The sequence below is a fragment of the Polypterus senegalus genome, chromosome 13 (assembly GCF_016835505.1).
Source record: "Polypterus senegalus isolate Bchr_013 chromosome 13, ASM1683550v1, whole genome shotgun sequence".
In the NCBI taxonomy this organism is placed as follows: domain Eukaryota; kingdom Metazoa; phylum Chordata; class Cladistia; order Polypteriformes; family Polypteridae; genus Polypterus; species Polypterus senegalus.
The window spans coordinates 77,068,163-77,094,977 of record NC_053166.1 but is presented as its reverse complement, the minus strand read 5'-3'; the positions used below and the strand labels follow the sequence as shown (position 1 = coordinate 77,094,977).

The 26,815-nt window shown below is 40.0% G+C and overlaps 1 protein-coding gene across 3 annotated transcripts; it reads right to left on the bottom strand.

Moving 5' to 3' along the window:
* Window positions 1–2,478: 2,478 nt before the first annotated feature.
* LOC120542625 (caspase-14-like) lies at window positions 2,479–24,348 on the bottom strand. Of its 3 annotated transcripts, none has more exons than XM_039775210.1 (8): window positions 23,887–24,348; window positions 21,556–21,645; window positions 17,923–17,969; window positions 6,945–7,094; window positions 6,302–6,527; window positions 4,220–4,336; window positions 3,176–3,285; window positions 2,479–2,961 (listed from the first exon to the last, which is right to left on the bottom strand). In XM_039775210.1, the coding sequence occupies exons 1-8, from the start codon at window positions 24,164–24,166 to the stop codon at window positions 2,866–2,868; spliced, it is 1,116 nt and encodes a 371-aa protein (XP_039631144.1). In that variant the 5' UTR covers window positions 24,167–24,348; the 3' UTR covers window positions 2,479–2,865. The 3 variants fall into 3 exon arrangements, 2 of the variants coding, with proteins under 2 accessions (XP_039631144.1, XP_039631145.1); XM_039775211.1 differs by having other exon boundaries at window positions 21,556–21,642; XR_005636215.1 differs by lacking the exon at window positions 2,479–2,961 and adding an exon at window positions 3,421–3,604 and having other exon boundaries at window positions 3,195–3,285.
* Window positions 24,349–26,815: the final 2,467 nt, after the last annotated feature.

The following is a 26,815-nucleotide window of genomic DNA, read 5'->3' as shown; positions in this document are numbered from 1 at the left end:
TCACCCATCATTTGTTGCCAGGCAGAGAGGACTTTACAATCCGTTGTGCAGGCACTCTAACACAGAATAAATGTCGATTAACCTGTTGCTTCAACCAATCAGATTTTGAGTTAGTGTCAGTAGGGCCCTCTAGCAGGCGTACGGCGACATCACCGTATTCAGACCCATTGATTGGATAGAAGCCGCAGGTTCGATTTTCAGCATTAGCTTCGATGGCGATAGACAGTGACTTTTTGATGGAACTGAGGCGCACGAAAAAGTCCGTACGACAGAGTGATTGAACTGTTTTTGAGGTATTTTGAGGATGGATTTTGTTTACAAATAATCCGAATTTTTGGTGAGTAAAACGTTGCGATTTTCCTAAATAATATTGCAAGTTTATGAGTTATTATTGATGTTTTTTATGTGTGTCGCGGCTGTGACTGCAGTAGAAAGGAACTTGTTCACCCCTGTTTTGTCTATTCAATAAAGGCATTTATTTTGGCTATAGGAGTTATCTATCTGCGATGCAGTGACTCTTTATACTGTATTTCTGCATATTAAGATGGTTTTTATAACCATAAATTAGTTTTTGATGGGCGGGTTGATTCAGACGGAGCAGTACTGAAGGCCTAGGTGTGAGATGCACGGTCCGCCAATGGACCAGATCATACGTAAATTTAATGAACATTACAACCCGAAAATAAACAAAACTGTAGAGAGGCCCATGATTAAATGAACGGTAAAAAAGTAAGAGCGAAGCAACGGTGACTTATTGAGGCAGGCAGGCCTGAGCACAATAGCATGGGGCTCGATGTAGTGCGCGTTAAGTCGATCTAAAATGTGCGCTCAGATTCGAAAAAATATATGTTTTCAAGTTCTATTTGGATATAAGTAGGTTCTATTTAGTCGACAGAAATATCTTTGGAAGGAATGTAAGTTGAATTTAGTCTTTACATTTCTATGGTGAAGAAAAATTTATGCAATGTTGACTAAATTCAACTTACATTCCTTCCAAAGATATTTCTTTATATCCAAATAGAACTTGAAAAGATATATTTTTTGAATCTGAGTACAATGTTATGCAATGATAGCCGTCTGGTGTGTCTATATGTTGTGTGAATATATTCCAGGGTTCCTCAGGCACCCACACACCCTTTATTTTGCAAATATTTACAGTCAGTGCACTTCCCAGTGCCTCCAGGCCCCAAATGTCCAGGCCTTACAGTCCCTTTCTTTTGGCGGCAGGGCTGGGCTCCAGCTGCTTCCAAGGACCCTGTACCCAAGGTGCACCCCGTCTGGGTGTCTCCTTTTCTCTTCCAGGGTTCCTCAGGCACCTGGGTGCCGCCTGGCGGTGGCCACGGGCCCCTACAGGGTTGGGCTTCCAAGCCCTCTACCCGTCTACAACCAGGAGGCGGTCAAGCCCTCCTCTCCTCTGGTCCTCCCTACAGGGCTGGGCTTCCAAGCCCTGTACCCAAACCCCAACATAACCAGGACGGACGCCCCTCGCGGGACCACAATCCTCTGGTCCTCCTGGCGTCGGCCGGGGATATATATATATATATATATATATATGTTTATGTGTATGTATATATATATGTATGTGTTTGTGTATATGCATGTAGATATGTATATATATGTATACAGTATATATGTGGATGTATATGTGTGTGTACATTATATATGTGTATGTGTATATATATATATATATGACAGCAACACTCATAAGAATGTTTCCTTTTCTTTTTCATTACTTCTTTAACACACTACTTCTCCACTGCGAAGCGCGGGTATTTTGCTAGTTAAAATTATAAATGGAACTAGTACAGTGGATCAAGACTGTTATTTTAAAATGAGTTCTACACAAACACAGGGACATAGTTGGAAACTTGTTATGGGTAAATTTCACACAAACATTAAGATGTTTTTCTTCACACTGAGAACCACAGACACATGGAATAAGCTACAAAGTAGTGCGGCAGACAGTAGGACTTTAGGGACCTGTCATTTTAGAAAAATGAAGTAGACTGGTAAGTTTTGTTGGACTGAATGGCATATTTTCTTCTAAATTGTTATAATATTCTGATATGTCCTATTAACTGACAGCGCTATAACCAATGCCCATTGTCTTAGGAAATTTCCCAGGTGAAGCTTGGTAACACTGTTAGTATTTTAGAAAGTACAGAATAAGAGAATTCAAAACACTGCTAATAGGTGTATCCTTTACAGCTGCATGTTATTGGCATCATCCCTGAATAAATATGTATTTTATTTTATTGTTTGTTTTACTGTTGTTTTTAGGAATAGTCATTACCTGCATTATTGGTGCATTTTTCTTTTTAATTCACTTACTTTCCTTAGAGTAGCAAGCTGCTGTTGTTCGTCTGTTGTGGCCACACCACAACCACAACCAGCCTAATTTTACCCAATAGCAACATCTTGTGTTGAAACTTTGAATGTAAAGACACTCGCTTCACCATATAAAACAAGACAGATGGCTAAGAGACAACTGGAGAGCAGGTTTAACGTTTCCTTTTACATTAACAATTATACATGAAAAAGAAGTAAGCATTCCTTCCTTAAGGCTCTCTGTTAGTTTATCTAATCAGTTGTTCATGTTCATCCTAGTAAGTTGGCAACATTTGCAAGATGAATGAAACCACATTTATTTCATTTGGTTAGAAGTAAGACTTTAAAAAGTTTGTCCTTGCCACACTCAGTAGTGATCCAGCTAGGTCTTATGAAACCTTTGGATGTAAAGGCACTTTATTGATGGAGTTTTTCCATGTAGGATTGCTCATACTGGCATACAAAATTACAAAGACATTAACAACTTAGAAAAGAAGTGCTGAAAATCTAAAACTGCATTTTCCAATATTGCATAATTTAGTTCAGATAAAGTGACCTGGTGAGAGTGCTCTCCAATACCATGGTTGATTTCAGATCTTTACGATTGTAATTATGGACAAGCCTTTCATTCACCTATAACAAGAGAAGACATCAGTGTAAGTAACCTGCTGGCACAAACAACATACCCTCTGAGGTCATCAGTTGGAGTAAATGACAGCATACCCTGACTAATCAGACCTGGTTTAACAAAAACGGACCAAAACCAACCAACAAATACAATAAATGAGGGTAAACAGGCACAGGGTGCAAACAACAATTCCCTTCTCCTTCATTTGCCCTTTCTTACCATAGTAAAGAGATCCACAATGTGGTGTTGGTCAGAGAAGGTTTCAAAGATTGTGGTCATTTCAGTGATAAGTCGAGACCCAAGCACTGGGTTACGTATGGCTACATATCCTGTTAAAAATATAATTTCTGTTATTAAATATAGAAACAAAACAGTTAATCAGCAAGTGAAAGACAAATACACATGGCACAGAAAGACAGTGTTAGTACCACACAAAGGCTCTAAATTCTACTTTAAAAAGTTACCATATTATGAACTGGAAAGTGTTGTGGTCCTGTTCAGCAGCACCCATCAGCAAACCCACATGGAAAAGGAGACAATGTCCTCTAGCATCACATAGACATTTTAAGGACCTACTGTTGAGAGCAGAAATCTGGAATGCTTATCTAAATACTGTTCTCCTGGGCCTCTCCAACTGCATCCAAAACTCTGTAAGAAACAACCAGGCCTCCTACTAATGAGAGATACAGGGCACTGACCAAAGAAAATGCAATTGTCACCCCCTAGTGGAGGTCTGCTCAGTCCAAACCGTGATACTTGCTTTCAAAAAGCTTCTCAGGTTTTGTTTCTCCTCCTTCTTTTGATACGTTTTTTAGTGTTTCAGTCACATCACTTCTGAGGGTCAATGTTTAATACCTCACATTTAAATCCTCTCTGGGTACTTTTACAGCTTTCTCAGCTGTTAGCCCCTGTGTTACGGTTCTGCCTACATTACAGACAGCAAGCATGAGAGGTCCTGTGAAGAATTTAGGTATTGTCATCTGCATGTGCATAAGGAACAGCTAAAGGACTCTTGTGACTGCGGTTCTACCACCAATCCAGGGGTTGGTGCTGTGTCCTAATGCCTTTCTCTTTTCCTCCTTCTGCAGATGGCTAAAATAACTCTAATGTCACTTCCAGTATCCGTCCACCTGGTCCTGCCTGTTCCAGTCAGAAGGGCATAAAACTGGAAGCTCTGCCATATTGGGACAGTTCTGTTTTGAACTAGTGTTAATTTTGAAATGCAATAATTGCATTTTTTTTTATTTTGTTGAAAGTAGTTACCTGGCATGGATGCATAAACCACCAGAGTGTCACTTGTAGTGGGCAGCATCCTGACAATATTCTCCTTCTCAAAGTCAGTGTCGTCATCTATATAAGGTGTTCCTTTATCTTTTACACCTAAATTGCAGGAGAGAGGCAAACAAATACAAGTCAATTAATAAAACAGGAAAACCTCTGTCTGGTGCTTACTGTTACTGCAAAACTCTGAAAAACTAACTTCTTTGTGTACAGTAATCCATCACTATATCGCGCTTCGACTTTCGCAGCTTCACTCTATCACGGATTTTATATGTAAGCATAACTAAATATATAATGCAGATTTTTCGCTGCTTCGCGGCTTCTGCGGACAATGGGTCTTTTTACTTCCTGAACATGCTTCCTCAGTTGGTTTGCCCAGTTGATTTCATACAAGGGATGCTATTGGCGGATGACTGAGAAGCTAACCAATCAGAGCATGCAGTTAAGTTCTCCTGACTGAGAGGCTAACCAATCAGAGCACGCAGTTAAGTTCCTGTGTGCTAAATGCAGTGTTAACTAGGAAGTCTCGTCTCGTTCGTTCAGCATCAACGTGTTTTGCTGTGTAAAGAGTTAACTTTGTGTTTATCTTTGTGCATAGTCAAGCCCTTCATTATGGCTCCAAAACAATCTGCTCCTGCTACTGCTTCAGGGGCCATGCCCAAGCGCCAACGGAAGATGTTAACGATTGCCGAAAAGGTTAACGTTTTGCATTTGTTGAAGGAAGGGAAAAGCTACACCGCTGTAGGACGCCATTACAGCATCAATGAGGCTACGATTCTTTTAATTTAAAAAGTAGGAAAGGAATATAAGATCTACGGCCGCAGTGTCCTTTTAACCAGGTTGCAAAACGAGTTGTAAGTGGATTTAATAAGGCAGTAGTCTGGATGGAATCTGCTTTAGGGATTTGGACTGAAGACTGCCAGAAGAACAACAGTGGCGGTGCTACACAATTGCCTGAAGAGGCTCCTTTAGAAGGGCTGTAACTCTCTCCTTTGTTGTGCAGTAAAATTAAACTCATTGTTATCGGACAAGTCATCGTGTCATTGTTGGTGAGTAACCATAATTAATTTTCTACTTACAGTACTTAGTACATGTACGCGTACGTTTAGTGTCACTGTACACACATTTACTGTATACTATTTTTATGGCCTGTCTATCGTAATGGCTGTAACATATGTGATATCGAAGACACTCGATATCTTTAAAATAATATTTAGGTTTTACTGTATATAAAGAGTGTGTTTATATACATAATTTCAATGAATCTTACCTAATATCTAAGAGAATACAAAGGGATTATGCTGTATAACTCTGCGGGGAATATTTATAAACAGTGTGGGAGAGTTTATAAGGGCTTAAAATATATAAAAATAACCATACAAACATATGGTTTCTACTTCGTGGATTTTCACCTATCGCTTTCTGGAACGCAACCCCCGCGATCGAGGAGGGATTACTGTATATGTATAACATTTATGACTGGCCCTCCACAAGAAAAACAAACCCCGCTGAGCTGTTACTACATTACACTATACTTTGGCGTGACAGAACTTATTTATTCTATAATATGTTTCACTTTTTATCACAAAGCTTTAATAGATCAGGCCCTACATTTTTTTTTTACCATTTCTGGGCCCGCTATACTGACAGTCACAAGCACAATTTTAACATCAGTGCTGGAGATCACAAGGCACAAAAGCACATCTACTGTACATTTACCAGACCAGTTCAAGGTTGACATTCAACTTTGTGATATTGGATTATCCAGAAGGAACTCACACAGACATTGGAGGAACATGCAAGCTCCACACAGGAACTGAACAGACCTTGTTCTGACACCAGGCCTCTTGCACATTGACCGAAATGCCACCATGATGACCCCACTTTGGAATATCAGCTATTCAAATCTAGCTCCAGGTACTGTATAAATATGAGTATTCAAGCTGAGACAGTATCATCTAATGAAAAGCCATGTGCTCGAAAGTTGGCTTCTGTGAACCTAGTCGTTCCAGTGACAGAAAAATAAAGAAAGTGGGCAGTCAATGCCCAGCGTGTAAGGCTTACTTCCTCTGCAGGCCTGTATGATGAACACTTTTGGCTTGTTCTGCAATTTCGGACACTGCTCATTGTTGAAGAGAGTGAACAGGTTCTGGAGCTTCTCTTCCATATTATCTACTCCCTTGATCACGTCCTGGTTTCCATGTGACATGAGAACAACAAAGCTGCAGCTGGTATCTTCCCTGGCATTATTAATTTCATCTCTAAAAGTCTTGATTTTAGGTAGAATTTCCTGTAGGATGGAAAGATTACGTGTGAGACACAAGGAAAAATAAAAAAGCCTCCATGAAATGCCTGATGACCAGAAGAGTGTTGAAGGGGAAGCAAGACTCACATGACAAAAGGAATAATGGTGTCTGTTTCTGGACTAGCAGGGTATAAAAACAGTGGAGATAAGGTGAAGCAGTAAATGTTGTCATTTTTAAAATTCAATAAAATATTTCATAAAATGAAAAAAACTAAGGGTTAATCTCATTATGAAAAATGGATATTTTGGAGGCACGTGTTTTGTTGAAGCCTGCACAGCCAAAATGACAAACAAAAAGTCTCTAACCTTCTTTTATATGTATGGGTGTAAACATTTTTTTTTTATTTGCAGATATGTACTGATAAAGACCTTCACTATGTTCATTCATTTTTATAGGCTCACCTCTCCTCTGGGATTAATAACTTTTACAAAGTTAATTCTCTTCTTCGTAAATATTTTACTGATGTTCTTCAGGTCTTCTTCTGAGCCTTCTCTGCCATCAGTGACACACAAAACCAGGCCACGTCGCATTGGTTGCAGGTCATATTTACGCTGTGAAACAGTAGAAGAGTTGCATTAGTTTAAGAATTCTTTGATTTCTGCAAAAGACTGAAACAGCTATAAAACTGTATTTAACATGCGCTTCAACCAACAAATGAATAAAGAAGGAGGAAAAAAAAAACAATCCAGCATTTGAGACACTCCAGGGGCCTCATGTATAAACGGTGCGTACGCACAGAAATGTTGCGTAACAACTTTTCCAAGTTCATATCGCGATGTATAAAACCTGTACCTCATACCCTGTCGTACGCAAGTTCTCCGCTCGGTTTTGCAGACTGGCGGCACCCAGCGTCAAACCAGTGCTACTGTTCCTGTGTGGTTACTCATTATTTTCCTGACGCGGCTTTATAAATACACTGAAACTAACCGCATATTGTTTATTAGTGTAATGCATCTGATTGTAATTAACTTGTAACAATATAATGGTCCAGGGAACAGCCATAGTATTCCAAATACCATAACTGCTTTAGTGTTGTTACTCTCACTGAACCTTCTTCTTCTTCTTTCAGCTGCTCCCGTTAGGAGTTGCCACAGCGGATCATCTTTTTCCATATTACTCTTACTGCACCACTCAGAGTATTTATATCACTGTATCTGAGTGTGAATCACAGCAGCAGCTGATCGGAAAGAGAATTATTGGTATACAGCTTCAAGCACAAGCTGTCTCAGCCATGGCAAAATGTTTCAAAGCCTTTCCTGTACGGACCTCACAGTTCAGAAACAGTTTCATCCCAAGAACTTTAAACGCACTTAATCAATTGCTTCTTGTAGAACGATTTGTACTTATAAGTACAATCACCCCACTGTAAACTTGCACTACAGTTATAATATCGCACAACTTGAGCCACTTTATAAAGCGCGTATTTACATATGATGACAATATCATTTTTAAGATGAAATGCAGCAAAATATGTTTATCTATACTAATAAAAGGCAAAGCCCTCACTGACTGACTCACTGACTCACTCACTCACTGACTCATCACTAATTCTCCAACTTCCCGTGTAGGTAGAAGGCTGAAATTTGGCAGGCTTATTCCTTACAGCTTACTTACAAAAGTTAAGCAGGTTTCATTTCGAAATTCTACACATAATGGTCGATAACGGTTGACAAAGTCCGCCATGTTGAACTTTCTTATCACACAAGAGAGCAGCTCACGTGAACTGACTGAACGCAGTACGAGTGATCACTTCCATGCATGAAACCTGCTCAAAAAACGCATTACACAATTGACAAGGTAGGAAAAGAATATGCTCCGAGCTGAGCTCCACAGCTAACGCGGTCTTGCGGAAGCAACTTCTTCACGCTGCCACCAAATACTATAGAAAAATCCACAAGTTAATACACACGCTGTCTCTAGAGTTTCTCCACACTCAATGTATTCCTCGCATCCCGTTACACCCTCTGATCTCCCATTTCAATTCAGATGCCCCCAATTTCCAGTAAAGCTCTGCTTCGCGATGAGAAGTAAGAAGTCTCAGGCACAGACCCAACAAAAGGTTGCCATTGATTTCAGGCAAGATTACTTTTCTCCTGGACAACTATACGTTGCATTCAGTTCACGTGAGCTGCTCTCTTGTGTGATATTGCGATGTCCACGGCTTTATTTAATGTTAGCTAAGACCTGGCGCTTAAAAGTTTCTCACTACATCAATTTTAACTCTGTTACAAAGTGATCCAAAGTCTCGTTTATACCTCATGTTTTCTCATTAAACTTGTATCTCCCGAATAAAGTATTCAGCGTTTTTCTTCAGTGCTCGTCGGGAGCTCTTCCTTCTTTTCTATGTACTGCTGTCACAGTCAGTTCACGTGATTATGTGGGAGGCGTGATGATGTCACATGCAGCTCCGCCCCCACGGCCATCGAGCTAACGTCCATTACAGTATATGGAGAAAAATAGGTTCCAGTTATGACCATTACGTGTAGAATTCCGAAATGAAACCTGCCCAACTTTTGTAAGTAAGCTGTAAGGAATGAGCCTGCCAAATTTCAGCCTTCTACCTACACGGGAAGTTGGATAATTAGTGATGAGTGAGTGAGTGAGTCAGTCAGTCAGTGAGGGCTTTGCCTTTTATTAGTATAGATAAAACTTTAACTTCATTTAAATAATCTATATTCTTTACTGGGACTGTCGTGAAGGATAGAATAATTAAACATGTACTACGAAGATATTTCAATGTTCCTTAAACGTTTTGAAGAATAGGTGCTCTAAGCTTTCCAATGGCTTAACGTCTATTACAGAGCTGATTGTGTGGCGTTCGGTTACTTGGAGAAAGAAAATCAAGGACTGCAGGGGAGGCTACGCCAATATATATCTATACTAATAAAAGGCAAAGCCCTCACTGACTCACTGACTCATCACTAATTCTCCAACTTCCCGTGTAGGTAGAAGGCTGAAATTTGGCAGGCTCATTCCTTACAGCTTCCTTACAAAAGTTGGGCAGGTTTCATTTCGAAATTCTACGCATATTGGTCATAACTAGAAGCTATTTTTCTCCATTTACTGTAATGGAGTTGAGCTCGAAAGCCGTGGGGGGTTTCGTGCGACATCATCACGCCTCTCATGTAATCACGCATTACGTAGAAAACCAGGAAGAGCTACAAAAAGCGCTGAAGAAAACATGCATTATATAATTAAGAAGGCATAAAACCATATTCAGTGGCTCACGTGAACTGATGCAGTGCGCAGACAAAAAGCAACAGTTCCAAAGAGTGCTGAACAAAAACCGAATTACACTGCTATGCTCAAATAGACAAACCGCACGCCGTGGCGCAATAGTAGAGGCTTCGCCTCTAGCGCTGACTTCCGAGGTTCCATTCCCGAGAGGGGATGCACTAAATATGTACGCGCGCTTCTCGATTTATTTTAGCCTCGCATCCCCTTAGTTTGAGACGTATGAAAAAATATGCGGTTAACGCACAAAGACAGATCACCAATTGAAGCTTTATGAATAATGGATACTTTATTCGCGATCAATGATTGTTTTGGTAAAGCCATACTCAGTGTATTCATTACATGAACGGTAAAAAAGTAAGAGCGAGGGGAGGGTAACTTATTGAGGCACACAGGCAAAACCACAATAGCACGCGGGCTCGATGTACTGTAGTGCGCGTCAACTCAATCTGAATTGCACGATCACATTCGAAAAAATATTTCCGAACTTAAAATATTGCCAAACACTTACCGTGTTAATCCAGTCTAGTTTATGATGCTGCAAGTTATTGCGAAGCTAGCCCACACGATGCCGAAAAGGTGATTCTGAACATAGAGCCTTTAAAAACCGATGGGAGGCTGAGTATATGTTTACTGACATTGCCGGTAAACCCGTGTGTCTCATTTGTGGAGCTAATGTGGTTGTAATTACAGAATTTAATCTAAGACGGCACTATGAGACAAAACATCAAGATAACCTGAAAGACCTGAATGAAATACACAAGATACAGAAAGCAGAAGAGTTAAAGAAGAATCTGACACTTCAGCAGATGTTTTTACCAATGCAAAATCACAAAGTGATTTCAAGTGAAGCTATTTTTATGGGAGACAGAAATGCACCAGTGCAACTTGTCCCACTTTCCCTTTTGCCAAGTAATCTTGAACCAAATCGGCACAACGGTGTTCCCAAATACGCACTTTGCTGATTAACTGAGCGCACTGCGCACTGAGTTCGCACGGAAGGGCAGCCGCCCGGGCCTATCTGGGGGCCACAAGGAGGGACCTGGGACGTTCCTGAGAGGACGTGGCCACCGCCAGGGGGCTCCCGGACAGTAAGGGAATCCTGGATGGCAGCACTTCCGCCACACCAGGAAGTGCTGCCGGAAATACTTCCAAGAAGACCCGGAGTGCTTCCAGGTGCTTTCCTGACACTTCCGCCACACCAGGAAGTGACGTCAAGGGGAGCACCTGGGGCCCGCCTCCTTCTAGCAGACGAGCCAGAGTTGGGAGGAGGGAGACGAAGCTTGTGAGGAGGAGGAAGGAGGTTAAAGAGAAAGAGAGAGAAAGAGAGAAGAAGAAGAGAAAGAGGAAGAAAGCAAGAGAGTTGGTGAGAGAAGGCATTGTGGTGCTCAAAGGAAAATAAAGGAGTGTGTTTTATACATCCTGGTGTCTGTCTGTCTGTGTCTGGGGGTACGATTTCCAGTGTGTATGTATATATATGTATTTGTGTGTATATATGTGTCTGTATGTATATGTATGTGTGTATATGTAGATATGTATATATATATGTATATATATATATATATATGTGTATATATGTATGTATATATGTATGTATATATATATATATATATATATATATATATATACACTCACCTAAAGGATTATTAGGAACACCATACTAATACGGTGTTTGACCCCCTTTCGCCTTCAGAACTGCCTTAATTCTACGTGGCACTGATTCAACAAGGTGCTGAAAGCATTCTTTACAAATGTTGGCCCATATTGATAGGATAGCATCTTGCAATTGATGGAGATTTGTGGGATGCACATCCAGGGCACGAAGCTCCCGTTCCACCACATCCCAAAGATGCTTTATTGGGTTGAGATCTGGTGACTGTGGGGGCCATTTTAGTACAGTGAACTCATTGTCATGTTCAAGAAACCAATTTGAAATGATTCGAGCTTTGTGACATGGTGCATTATCCTGCTGGACGTAGCCATCAGAGGATGGGTACATGGTGGTCATGAAGGGATGGACATGGTCAGAAACAATGCTCAGGTAGCCCGTGGCATTTAAGCGATGCCCAATTGGCACTAAGGGGCCTAAAGTGTGCCAAGAAAACATCCCCCACACCATTACACCACCACCACCAGCCTGCACAGTGGTAACAAGGCATGATGGATCCATGTTCTCATTCTGTTTACGCCAAATTCTGACTCTACCATTTGAATGTCTCAACCGAAATCGAGACTCATCAGACCAGGCAACATTTTTCCAGTCTTCAACTGTCCAATTTTGGTGAGCTCGTGCAAATTGTAGCCTCTTTTTCCTATTTGTAGTGGAGATGAGTGATACCCGGTGGGGTCTTCTGCTGTTGTAGCCCATCCGCCTCAAGGTTGTGCATGTTGTGGCTTCACAAATGCTTTGCTGCATACCTCGGTTGTACCGAGTGGTTATTTCAGTCAAAGTTGCTCTTCTATCAGCTTGAATCAGTCGGCCCATTCTCCTCTGACCTCTAGCATCAACAAGGCATTTTCGCCCACAGGACTGCCGCATACTGGATGTTTTTCCCTTTCCACACCATTCTTTGTAAACCCTAGAAATGGTTGTGCGTGAAAATCCCAGTAACTGAGCAGATTGTGAAATACTCAGACCGCCCGTCTGGCACCAACAACCATGCCACGCTCAGAATTGCTTAAATCACCTTTCTTTCCCATTCTGACATTCAGTTTGGAGTTCAGGAGATTGTCTTGACCAGGACCACACCTCTAAATGCATTGAAGCAACTGCCATGTGATTGGTTGATTAGATAATTGCATTAATGAGAAATTGAACAGGTGTTCCTAATAATCCTTTAGGTGAGTGTATATGTATGTGTATATGTGTGTGTGTATATATATATGTGTAAATGTGTATATGTATATATGTATGGATATGTATACAGTATATATATATGTTTATATGTGTATATATATATATATATATGACAGCAACACTCATCACTCACAACAGTGACAAAACAATTACATTGACAATCATGTTACGTTATTTTCAAAATGTTTCCTTTTCTTTTTCATTACTTCTTTAACACACTACTTCTCCACTGCGAAGCGCGGGTATTTTTCTAGTTGAATATAAAACAGAAAGAGAAAATAACAACACAGCTAAAAACGCAGCGACAAATTTCGGCAAAAGTTAAACGCTTGTGTCATGAGCACAAGGCGGCTATGCAGTGTCCGCAACGGACGTGGCCATCCACCATGCATAAGCTACCTTACTGACATTGGCGGGCGAAGGAGCCACCGATTCTTCCTCTGCCCAGAGCCACCACAAGCCTAGAGCCGCCCCTGAGTACTGCTGCAATAAATTATTTCATCAAATAATCAAATCACAATCACTGTGCCACCATATTCCCAAGTTCAATAACGTGCTTTAACTCCTATTATCATGAAAATGATATCACGTATACATCTCAGTATTTTAGTTATTCAGAGAGCTGTAATATCACGAATGTAATGGATTCTGTGTCCAGTTGGAGGAAGAGAGCCGGTTTAAGAAGCAAGTAGTGATTCCCAAACATAGAGCACATAGAAGATCACATACAAAACAAAGCATTTAACGTGCTACTTTAATTACGATGTGATTTGAGAAACTGGTTAATTAAACGATTTTAAGATTAAGTTTATGATATTCTACTTTAATGACAAAATAAACTACATGATTAAAGTGAAAATTTCGAGACTGAAATTGACATTTCGTACTTTTTCCCCACTGCATGCCTTTTTTTTCTCTGTACCCTAATAAGCTTTCATATGACACTCAGACAGTGGGCTACAACTCGCCTTTTCACGGCGACTTTGATATGTGACTTCTTTTTATTTCCGCACTGTGCGATTTTGTGAACGTGAGCTTTCAAGTTTCTCCAACACGCTATGTCACTCGATCAACTTCCTTTTGTTGATTATACCACGGCTTAATTAAACAAATAGTATGTTTTTCCTTTGCCTCCACTTGGTATTCGCTGAAATTCTTATATTTTCCCCCGCGCTTTTCCCATTGTCTTTTCACAGAAGGCTGCGCTTAAGGGCGATTTATATTGATTTGCATATTCAAAGAGGCGTAATTCTGGGAGGAGTTGGGGCGTTACATAAAGCGCGTGCACAAGCGTTACTTTTCATGCTGATCGGGATTTATGTAGCGGAAGAACGTGGAAGTTGGAGTACGCACAGATTCCTGCATCTGGATTTTTCTGTGCGTAAGCACATTTCGGCTTTTGTGCTTACGTCATGTTATAGTGCGAGTTCTACGCACTGCGTTATACATGAGGCCCCAGAAGAGGCTAAAGGAGATTGGTACCAATGTATGGCACAATATACTTACAGTATACTAATACTGTGCTTGTATTCACTGTAAACCTTCACAGTACATGTCTCACATCCCCAAAATCGTGTGGTATTCTCCCAATATCCCTAAGACAGGGAGGTTTAACATCAACTTGAAACTGACCCACTTTAGGTTACTGTGCTATGTGATAGTGTAGAGGGGCTGAAAGTGAGAGAGAAGGGGCAGCTTGCTAAAGAAGCACAATCACAGATACAAACCTGATAGGCCATAGTAGTCCAGGGAGTTCTCCTTTAGCTCTCCTGGCTAAGAAGTCTGCCCTGGGATCAAAAGTCCCTGACTTTGAGTTCCACAGCTACTTAAAGAAGAATGAGTAACAGAGAGGATTTTGTCACTCTGAGCAAAATTCTGAGTGGAGACACATGGACTGGCTACCCACCAGGTTTTGTTTCTGGATTATGCCCAGTAATACCCTGTGACTCTCTAATTGACCATCTTTATATACATATATATAATTCACTAAGGCAAGACAACCATGGAAAGCACGCCAGAAGGGGCATGTATTCACTGAGCCGCCGACAAGCAAGACACCTATGGCGCAGGCAGGAAGGAGCCACGCCCACCAACTCCTGGCACATCCGAGCCACGTTCACTGTTCATAGAGGCATGTTTCTTGCAGAGGTGAATCGCCATATGCAGTGTGTAAAACGGTTTGCGAGGGGTATCCAATAGGATCCTTAAAACAATCCTTTCCAACTGAGGTTAAAACACAATGAAGTAAGCAGTCTTTAAAAATCGAGTTTTCGGTTACGACGCACAACCGCATGCACCATAGCAAACTATTTTACACCCTACATACAGCAATTCATATCCGCGACAAACATGCATCTTCTTCACTCACGGACAATTATACGTTGCTCTCTCCAGAGTTCCATCTTTTCATTGACTTTCTGTTGTATCCTCAAACCCTCCCTTTTTAGACAACTGTGTTTTTCCAGAAGTGTTCAACCATCAATAAATAATTATCCTAGTTTGTTATGCTTCACTATTGTGTTGTATTTTGCTCTCTCCAGAGTTCCATCTTTTCATTCACTTACTGTTGTATTCTCATACCAACCCGTTTTAGACAACCGTGTCTTTCCAGAAGTGTTTAGCATTCAATTAATAATTATGCATGAGATTGAGCGTGTGTCTACCCGGCGCAGAGAGGCGTTGAACCCCATTCGGGCTGCAAACCGTGGAATTCCCACTAAGTGCGACTCATACGCTCCCACTGGTTGCGTCCCTACCCTTTGTGCACACCCTCCCACCTCGCTACTACCGTGGTCGGGTGTCTTGGTGGATTATATATAGAAAAGCAGCCAAAACCACACAGAGCAATGAAACGTCTACGTGAGTCACATGTGCATCTGGACTGTGTAAAGACGACAACGACTCCAGTGACGAGTTGGAGGTGGGCACATGAGCAGGCAGTGCATACTGAACGAGAAATCAGCAGACTAGCATGACGGAGGGAGCCGAGTGGACATCCTTCTCCTCTCCTGCCGTTCCACATGCGCCTGAGCGAGTGCACTCGCATCCCTCCGTCTGGCAGGGCACGGTACGGTGGCAGTCCGCAAGTTTTCAGTCACGGACGATTGTGTGTTGGTTCGTTCCGTGCATTGTTACAATGTTGCTTTTCTTGCTGATTTATTACATTACCGATTTTTCAAATGTTAATTATCTCCCTGTGCTTAAAAATCATAAAAAAATCGGCCTGATTATGCGGCGTATGTTACGCCGTGGGTTGGCTAGTATATATATATATAATACGCTACTGTGGCTGTTTGTTTGTCTATCCAGGATTTTATATCACCTGTAGCTCTCATACCGTTTGACCTAGTGACCCGAAATTAGGTCACATATACTACGTGACCTCTACTGTCAGCTTTCGAGGTGATGATTGACCTCCAACGTTATTCCTCTTTTTATTTTTATTTTATTTTATTGTGGAATGAACTCTAGGCAGCAGGGTGGCCATGTGGCGCTTGTATTCACTATAATCAAGATCAGAAGGTGGAATCAGGTAGGCCCCTTTGAGGGGCTAAAATCCGGGAGGTTTAACCAACACTTGACCCCTTAGTAGTCTGTAACCGAGTTGGGTGACTGAGAGACAACAGCTTGGTTTATATTACCCAAAAGTGCATAATACAAGTTTAATAAACCATTTTCAAACAATAATGTACATTGCAGATCAAATCACGAGGGACATTCAAAAAGTTTCTGCACTTTTTTTAACTCTATTAATCAAGAATTTCAAAAACAAATTACGAGCACTTTTCTACATAGTCACCTTCCTTTGCAGAGCAATTTTCCCAGCATCTTACCAATTTTTTAATGCCCAATTACTACTCTTCCTGCCTTCACCATTTCCAATGAAAATATAAAAGTGCGGAAACTTTTTGAAGTCAATAAAATCAATAAATAATTCAATTAAAAATCATTGCTCAAGTTGAGGCTTAAACAAACAATAAATATTTCAGAATCCTATTGTGAAACATTCCAGTGCTCCTCCACAAGGCTAACGCCCCTCTCCCTCTCTCTATCTCCTCAGCTCACCTTGTGGGTCCTTCCAGCTGGAGGCACTGGAGGCGATGCCGACAGATGCTATTCACCTTCTCCCAACTACCATCCCGCACCTCCGTCTTTCCATATGTCCTGCCAGTCTCCTCTTGTCCTCCACATTTTCTTGCTCTCTTGACTTTTCCTTAACATTCCTTTTCCAATTCATCCCTCCTATTCTGATGGGACTTGGTTTTTAAATGATGATGGGCATAGGTGCTTAATTGCACAACCCGGAAATGAGGAAATCAGCCAGACTGCATGTATCCACAGGTCAATGCAGGCATCCCAATTTCCCCATCAACAGCCCTGGGGCTCTCCGCCACACTACTACACACCTGTGCCTCATCCTCCCAAGTTTGGCCACCCTGAATTTCTAGAACTTTGCACCACCACAGATCTCACTTCATGACAGCCTCACAATAAGAAAAAAGAACAGTGATATTACAAACAAAAAACTGTGTGGATCCCTCAAAGAAAATGGAAATAACCAATCTGCATATTAGGCTTATCCTGGGGTGAAGCAAACAGCATTACCAAGGATAGTAAGTGATTTATGGGTATTGTGGCCACTGTATGTCCCCCATTAGAGGAACAGAAACTAAAAAAAAAAAAACTAAAATAATGTATGAAGAGAATGCAATATCATCACCCACTCAGTGCACACTATCAGAATTGATCAGACGAAAAGCCAACTCAAGAGTAATTTTTAGTGAACCAAACAGTGTCATCAGCCAGCTCATAGCTAGTTGTAAACAGCAGCGAATGATACTTGCCACGTTAGTTATTATGTACTAGCTGAGGTACCCATCTAATACAGTTTGAAATCTAAATAATCAGCATAGATCTGAGTGTATCGAGTGTTAACATTTGCAGTGCACCATCATGTGTCAGTTTTTGTGCTTCATTTAAATAAACATATTCCTCTCCACTGAACTGTTCGATAATAATGATGAACCTCTAAACCTCAAAATGGAATAAGTGTTATCAATGATAAGCTGTGGAATTTGGCCAAGTTCAATTATAAACATCTACTTCACAAACTTTAATTCTTTGCCCCTTGGGCGAAAGACAATAATGGTGTGCTTATGTTTGGCAGTGGAACTTGAGACTTTGGTCATCAACTGTCACTCAGCAAAGCTGAACACCATCTACACCCTAGAAGAACAAATAAAAGGAGGATGTGGTTACAGAAGACAAATGGCAAAAAAATGAATTACCAAACCAGATGTTGTATGATCCACTTCAGAGGCTTGTTCCTGAAGTCCTATAAGAAAAAGAGCATGTGTTCTGCTAGAGACAGACCGTTCTGAAAGTATTCATCATCACACCACCACCATTCATCACCACAGCTTTCCACATTTCATTACAAAGAAACTTAATGCCTTTTAAGTTCAAGTTCATTGTAGGATCCTGTTGTCACCAATGGAATTAAATTAATTCTAATAAAAATGAAAAAGGAAACAATGATTTCCTTACGTATTCACTTCTTTTGAGTTAACATTTGCTAGATGTCTTATCCCTCAATCTTTTGGATAAACCTCAACCAGGTATGCATCTCCTAACACTGAATGTGTGCTTATTCTGTTTGACAAAATTGCACAAAAGCCCACAAGGCTGGCAGGCAGGTTGATAGAGAACAATGACATCAGCCTCTGCCATGCATTCTTCATTGCTTTATTAGGGCAGAAACATTGTTGCTTTTGACTGCCTTGTTCAGAGGTTAATGCTCCCGATGGAGGTAAATCTTCTGCAGGGTGCAAATTATGTCCTGCGATTTAAGGGGGTGCTCACTCCACTTCACACTTTGTCCCATTTTGAGGGTGGGACAGAGCATTGTGGGGTAGGGTCACAAAATAATAAATTTGGATATGAAAGTGTCAGGTATGATATACTAGGTCTGAAAGTATATTAGGGTTAATTTCAAGTTTCTTTCAAGTGTTCATCTATTCAAACTCAGCTGCCTTTTTGTTATTATATGGCATCCCTTACATCAGGGGTCCCCAACTCCAGTTCTGGAGGGCAGCAATAGCTACATGTTTTCATACTAACCCTTTTCTTAATTAGTGACATGTTTCTGCTGCTAAATAACTTCTTTTGAATCCATTTTAATTGACTTGTTTTTTAAGATTTGCTTCCCTGAATTTCTTCATCATTCATCTGAATTGCTTCATTTCTTTCCTTAAATGGCACGAACAACAGAAATGAAATGTGAAGTGAGTGAGCCAACAGAAGAGCAACTAAGTCAGGGCCTCAAACTCCAACCACTTTCACTCTAACCGGTTACTTAAGTAGGCACCGATTCTTGTTAATTAAACCCATTCTTTAATTCCACGGCCTGTTGCTGCTCTCATTATGCAATAGCAGACAATTCATAAAATGTTGATTTTCTCTTTTCTAAGAGCACTGTTAAAATGTTTTGGGGCAGATCAACATTCCTGAGACCTTCACCTTTGTTTATTTTCAGGTACTGTATGATCGACACCGTTTGCTACTCAAGTTTTGGTTCATTCTGTATCTTATCATTGTTTGGCTGCAAATTAAGGAAAAAGAAACAATTAAGGGGTCTGAGTCTTCAAGAGCAAGTCAAATGAAATGAATTCAAAAGAAGTTCATTAGGAGCAAAAACAGGTCACTAATTAAGAAAAGGGTTAGAATGAAAGCCTGCAGCCACTGGGGCCCTCCAGGACCGGAGTTTGGGACCCCTGCCTTACATGTTGTTTTGTCTGCAGCATTTTGGCTATTTACTTGTGTTCACAGCTACCTCCCTGTGCAGACCTAACATTAATGGTGGGAATATTCCATGGCTGAAGCCATTAATAAACTGAAATGGGAATGTATTGTCAATTCCAATTCACTTCCTGCTATGTGAATTAAAATCTGAATTGTACCCAGATCTAGAGGAAAAACTTTGGAATTAAACTGGGATGAAAGTAAACAGAATTTAATTCCGGTAACACATTAATTTAGGTACTTCAAGAATGCATCTATTACTCAATACTGTAATGCAACAAGACATGAATAAATGTATTTTTGTTGATAATCACACTTACAAAACATTAGTAAAGTGTTTATTTATCTGTGTAATGTTGCCTACTAAAACAACGCCACTTTGGAATGGTCACAAGTGACTAAAGTTGAGACATATTTCTCTTAATATTACATATATCAGTGTAAGTTCTGTAAATCCTTCATAGTCACCATAGTTTTACCAGCGTATCACAGGTTCTTAATAGGCCATGCTGCACAAAGATGAATGACCACTTCACTGATTCATTATGAGCATAATTACCACCAACAGAAGCCTTTAATAAGGTATTGTTATGTAAGAATAAAGGAATAATTAATTAATTTTTGCCATACCTAAAGTGTTACCTTATTTCCAATAAACTTAACAAAATTCCACTTCTGAAATAATTTCAGATTTGTTAAATATTATGCATCAAACTGTACACCAAACCATATAAAATACAACTTATCAAATACACTTAAGCATAATGTATGTATTTCATGTTATTCGTGACCATTTTTCAACTGATTTTCATTTCTACATGAAGAAAATGTGGATGTGTTATGTGCACTATTCACTCTGCACAATAACGTTCCAGACTGAGGAAGTTCACCCGGACCATGTTGAAGGAGCCATACTGATGATTTAGTGCAAGTTAGAATTTGATTAAAATCAGATTTCTTGTATGGCTTTTTGTGTAAAATCTTGGACTGTTTTGAGGACCGGATTTGTGTGTGCACTGAAATATCAATATAAAAATTTGGAACCCCTATTCATTAAAAAATTGATAAGCAATCTGAAATATCCAAGAGAACCACAGTAAAAGATTCTTCTGATACTTTCACATGTATTGTGAGAGCTACAAGCCCCTGTTCAATTCACAGTAATTGACAGCAAGCTAATAAAAAAACGCTATGAAATACAATTATAGATATTGTGTGGCCACTAAGGGGTGTTACGGATCCCCAAACGTCAGACAGCTGCCCAGTAACAGATTCAGATTCAAAATTACTTTTTAATTAGACAAAACATCTTATATGGGTTCCTTTTCTTGCACTATTCAAACACAATACAATTTCTTTCATTTTCTTTTCTTTTTTTTCTTCTTTATGTAGGGCCTAGGAGCACTTCCGATGTCATGGAGGAAGCATTTCTAAGTATGGTTCACCCCATGGAGCCCAGCAGGGATGCCCAGCAGCACATACCGTTCCCAGTATGTCCCATGGGTGTGTGCACTGGTAGACTGGCCCAGGAGTTCTGATTCCAACTGCACCGGGGGAGCATACAATCTTGGAAGACTGTCTCCCCAAGTCCATCTACCACACTGGCTCCAGCTGGTGAAGGGTTTCTGTCCAACTACACCAGAGTGACATTCCATCTGTTCATTCATCCATGTTGGCGTGCCATGTCAAAAAAGAACGCCTTGCCTCTGACCACCCATTACGCTGGCCTCCCAGTCAGGCAAGGGAACTGGGGTCCATCTCAGCTGGGACGTTAATCTGTCCCAGCCATCTATCACAGTTGTTATGTAACTAAATATAAATATAGTTATATAAATATGAATAATGTTATATATATGTTATGCAAAAACAAAAAATAAAGGAATTCCACTGAATTTCATTAAATTGAATTCAAATTCCTAAAACTCTAATTCAAATTCCCATTCTGCTTCCTGTAATTTTTTTTTTTTAACTTTAATTTTGATTCCATTTCCCTGGAAACTGCAATTGATTCATTCATTCATTTATGAATCCCCTGCAACTCTAATATATTCTACTGAGCAGGCTGAGCTGGCAGGTAAACGGCTTTTCAAATGTGGCCCAGAGAGCCGGTGCTACATTACCAATGTCCGGCGGATTGCTCAGTTTAACTTGTTTTGCAGCAGAAAATTCACCACACTCAGCTCCATGTTTACGTTTCAACGTTGTTTCTGCTTGAAAGAAAAAAAGAGAAGAAACAACAATTAATATAATATCTGAGTTTGTGCTTTTTGTACAGCTCAAAACCACTAAAAATTAGTTCTAAGTATGTGTGGGCCAGAAAATCTTAAAACAGTGTGTGTCATAGGACAGTCATTGCGTTGGCGTCATACCCACTGCACAGAGACAATGAAATAGACATGTCACCTGTAAGGAAAATATGTAACAAAAGATAACCAGTTTGCATTGAGTTTATATATTAAATTTAAAATATTGAACATTTTAATTATACTACAGACCACTCATACTTTCACAAATCACACTTTCAAGGAAGCTCATGCCTCATTCAAGACAGCTAAGCCCCCAAATTGCTCCACTGCATCTGATCTTCTGCGAAGACCCAGCCCTCTGTTAAACTGTGGCCACTAATTAACCTGCTAGAGCACCATTATGATGTGGAGAAAGGCCGCCAGAAGACAGGGGAATGGATCAGTGGAATATGGAAAGCGACTAAGACCACTTTGCATATTCTCCCCATGTCTGCATGGTTTTCCTCCTGCATCTCAAAGATATGTGTGTGCTGACTTAACTGGTGTGTGTAAACTGGCCCCAGTAACACTGTGCACAAGTGAGACCTGTGAAGGACTGGCACTGTTTCCTGCCGTGTGCCCTGTGTTGCTCAGATCAGCTACTGACCCCACACTGGATAAAGCTGATTTGAGAATGCATGAACTGTATACATAATTAGTTTTCTTCTTCTTCTTTCAGCTGCTCCCATTAGAGGTTGTCACGGCGGATCATCTTCTTCCATATCTTTCTGTCCTCTGCATTTTGCTCTGTTACACCCATTACCTGCATGTCCTCTCTCACCACATACATAGACCTTTTCTTAGGCCTTCCTTTTTTCCTCTGCCCTGGCAGCTCTATCCTTAGCATCCTTCTCCCAATATACTCAGTATCTCTGCTCTGCACATGTCCAAACCAACACAATCTCGCCTCTCTGACTTTGTCTCCCAACCGTCCAACTTGAGCTGACCCTCTAATGTACTTGTTTCTAATCCTATCCATCCTCATCACACCCAGTACAATTCTTAGCATCTTTAACTCTGCCACCTCCAGCTCTGTCTCCTGCTTTCTGGTCAGTGCCACCATCTGCAGCCCATATACTATAGCTGGTCTCACTACTGTCCTGTAGACCTGCCCTTTCACTCTTGCTGATACCCCTCTGTCACAAATCACTCCTGACATTCTTCTCCACTCATTCCACCCTGCCTGCACTCTCTTTTTCACCTCTCTTCCACAATCCCCGTTACTCTGTACTGTTGATTCCAAGTATTTAAACTCATCCACCTTCGCCAACTCTACTCCCTGTATCCTCACCATTCCTCTGACCTCCCTCTCATTCACACACATGTATTCTGTCTTGTTCCGACTCACCTTCATTCCTCTCCTCTCCAGGGTCTCCTCAACCTGCTTCCTACTATAGCTACAGTACACAATCTCACCTAATGTCATTTCAACAAGTCTGCTGTCTTGAATCCCTGAGACACAAAACTGAATTTGCCTGCCAGGACTATTTCTGATAATCTGAAAAAAATTTGTTCAACAGAATGTCAAATTTACTGGCTAATGCTAGTCAAATACAAATACATTTCGCGGGTAAGACATGCAAAATAAAGTGTTTATCGTTCATTGTCTCGCTTTAAATTAATTTGTAAAGGATTCATGTAGCACCCACCACCGATCAGTGTCGACCTGTGCAGCATTGACCGGGTGACGGTGACCTTACGGAAAAACGGCGCTCGCTTAATAAAGTAGCTGAACACGGGATGTGATTTGCAGAGAAGGAATATAAAGCACCACGCAGACATTATTTGGGATTTGATTGTTTAGCGACTCGTCTACGCAAAATATTCTCCAGGGAACAAGTTGACACACACGCGAACACAGACACAACCAAACACGATTGCTCATCCATTGAGTCCTAAATCATCCTACCCTAGAAGGAAAAAAAAAAACGGAAAACGTGCCGCGTGTATTTGCTTCGGGATTCGAGCACAGCTCAATGCTAACCAAAATGTCCTCGAATACAGAATTCCGGAAACATTTACTAACTCGCTGCACTACATTGATTTCTGACAAAAGTTTAACCAAATGTCCGAAGAAGCGTCTTTTTATCTATCTATAGGCTGGAGTTTTTACCCTGGAACACTACGTAGGTGCCCCCAAACTTCGCACTTTTTTGTGTAGCTTACCTGGACAGTCTATTCGGCCAGAACTAGGCAGCGTACCCGCAAGATCGAGCCGAGGAATCTTCTTCAGCACAAATCTCGTTTTTTCTATTGCGTGCTCTTTAGTAAAGTGGCTAATAATCTCTTCCACTAACTTGTTCCGTGTAACTTCCTCGATTTTATATTTCTTGATCGTCCCACCGTTTTCGTTCTCTACCTTTTCAAGGTAAGATTTGAAACGTTCAAATTCGTCTTTAGTAAGATCGTCGATGACATTAAGTACCAGATCGTAAACATCGCTCATGTTCACTTAAAAAAAAACAAAAAAAAACTTATCAAGTCAAAAGTGAGGAACTGGCGGATGCGACGTAAGAATACAGTGTCAGCCTGGTGTTTGTTGAGAAGAGTATGTCTACAGACAGGCGACATTAATTGACATTAATTCACGACCCTGGCCATCCACGCCTCCTGCCTCCTTGTACAGTCCACCCCACGACCGCCCACAGTCCTTAGAAAGAGAAGACGAGCAGCTGTGCAGTTTTTTTAAAGAAACAGTACATTTAAAGAAACTTTAGATCCATCAAATTAAACTAATGAGATGTACGATTATATACTGTATAGCGAGTCCAAGTGTTCTCTGTTTATCGTCATTGTTGACAAATCCTATTTTTAAGCATATCGTTTTAATTATTTTTACCTCATGTATTACTTCTTTTTAATATTTGCCATATTATTTCATTTATATTAACTTTTCACTTATTTATGAGATGTTATGTAGAGAATCTGCAATGTTAGTGTACAATATGAAAGGTATTTATGTTTATCGTCGTCATTAACGTTTGTTAAATATCTTATTTAACCTGATTTTTCTGTTGTTAACATAGCTATTTATAAAAGCACGTTAGCGCTTTCAGCCAAATTTGTATTACATATTATTTTTGTCTTGATTTCCACAGTCACATTTCTCCATAAAGGCAGAGAATATAAAACCAACTTTGATTAAATATCAAAATGAATCCAAGTGCCTTCTTTATAAAACAAAGAGACCACAGCATCCTGCTACCTGCCGTCAGTGAGATGAAGGCCACTTTTCAAGCATGCAGGTAATTATGCCAGCAGTGTGTGCTTGCAAACAATACTGACGTTTAGATTTCTGAACTGGAACATTTTAAAGTACAGTTTGAAAAGCTGAGCTAATCCTACATTTTCTCTTGTTTGGCAGGTTTTACTGTTTACAGATGTAACAACACAGGGTGTGTAACAAATGGCCATTTCCATTGTTGTTTTTGTTTAAAAGTCATTATTAACTGTATGTCAGTGTTTAATACTTTTATTTGATTAATTTTTTTACCCCTTGTATTAGGGCCTTCCAAGTCAGATGAATAGCCATGAATGTGGAATTTCAATGTTGATGGTAGGACCATTTTAACTAATTTTTTGTGTCTGTCTGTATTTCATGTTGTGTCCAGGTTTCCAAACGACCATTTTGTGGTTTCTCTGTTTTTCGTCATCAAGGCCCCATTCAATTTTTATGAGGTGTGTCTCAACTTTATTTCTGTCTTCTTTCATTGTAGCATTTGTAGAGCAAGGATTATATCTGGTTGCTGATTCCCATTTTTGTCACCTTCTACAATTTGTGTTATGTTGTGTTATTTTTTTTTAATTTCAGCATACTGTCCCTAGTGGTTTTGAAGTTCCAGAAATGCCTACCTTTCAAAATCCAGATATTTTAAATGTATGTTTATAATGGTTTCCATAAATGTTATTGTAACATTAAACTCATTTTAACAATGTCACTTTTCTCAGTCCTCTTTAGAGTGACATGCTGGTTTTGAGGAAGTTCTGGTGTAGAATGTTGCTTGAGAACTCCAGCCCCAAAGGGTAAATGACATTTAAATTTCCTTTAATAACTTTAATTTAGTTCTGCGGTAATGTGGCAAATATACTTATCCATATTGTAAATCAAAGACAAATAGTCAAAATGCTTACTATTATAAACTTAATGCTTCTTTTTGAAATCACTGAAGTAACTGCTCACATCAGACTGAGCGAGCAAACACCTTTCTAAACGAAGGCCAAGAACCAAACAAAAAATGAGACGGTACAGAAATAATGGAGAGCCAGGACAGAGTCATTTTTTGTTATTATTCTTTTGTTTCTTTTTTAACATTTCCTTAGGTAAATATTATTTTCTCTGTTTTCAGATTTAGACTTTATTGAGCCATTAATGAAAAGACAGAAGATCAGTAAAGACTTGCACTCGCTCTGAAGTGAACAAATGTCTCGATATTCCATGGCACTGTGTTCTGCAGGTTTCAGATCTTTTCTTTTAGAAGAAATGTCAGCCTTTCTTCTCCAACATCCAGCACAGGGCACTGATGAGCAGGAACAGGCACATAATTTTATAAACTTCCATAAGAAAGGTGAATTACATTTTGTTGATACTGGCTTACAATCGCTATGGTATAGTGAATAAAATGTATAAAAATACTTTTAATGCTTGTCTCAGATGCTTACTGTTAACCTTTAGGAGTCAAAGCCCAAAGCCTGTTTTACATCTTCTGACAAACTGTATTACTAGTACAACTCTTAAACATTTGAAATGCATTGTGTGCTGTGTTAATAATAGTGTATTGTAAGAGACATTGAAGACTTGTAGAATCTGTGATCGAAAGCAGTAATGTTAATAATGTAAAACAGATTCAGAATATACTGTACATTATTTTTTTACTTTCCTTTTCTTACATTCCTTGTAAATGTGGAGGAAAAGGCTATAAGCTTTATGATGACCATTTAAAGAATTTCATTTTTTTCTTTTTTTTTTTTTTAAATAAAACGTATTACAGCAATACGGAATCCTTCAGCATTTTACCGCGGCAGAGAAGTGGTGTGCTTAGAACATTTCTATGTTCAGGGGGCACATCTCACTCCCTGCATTACTGTCAATGGACAA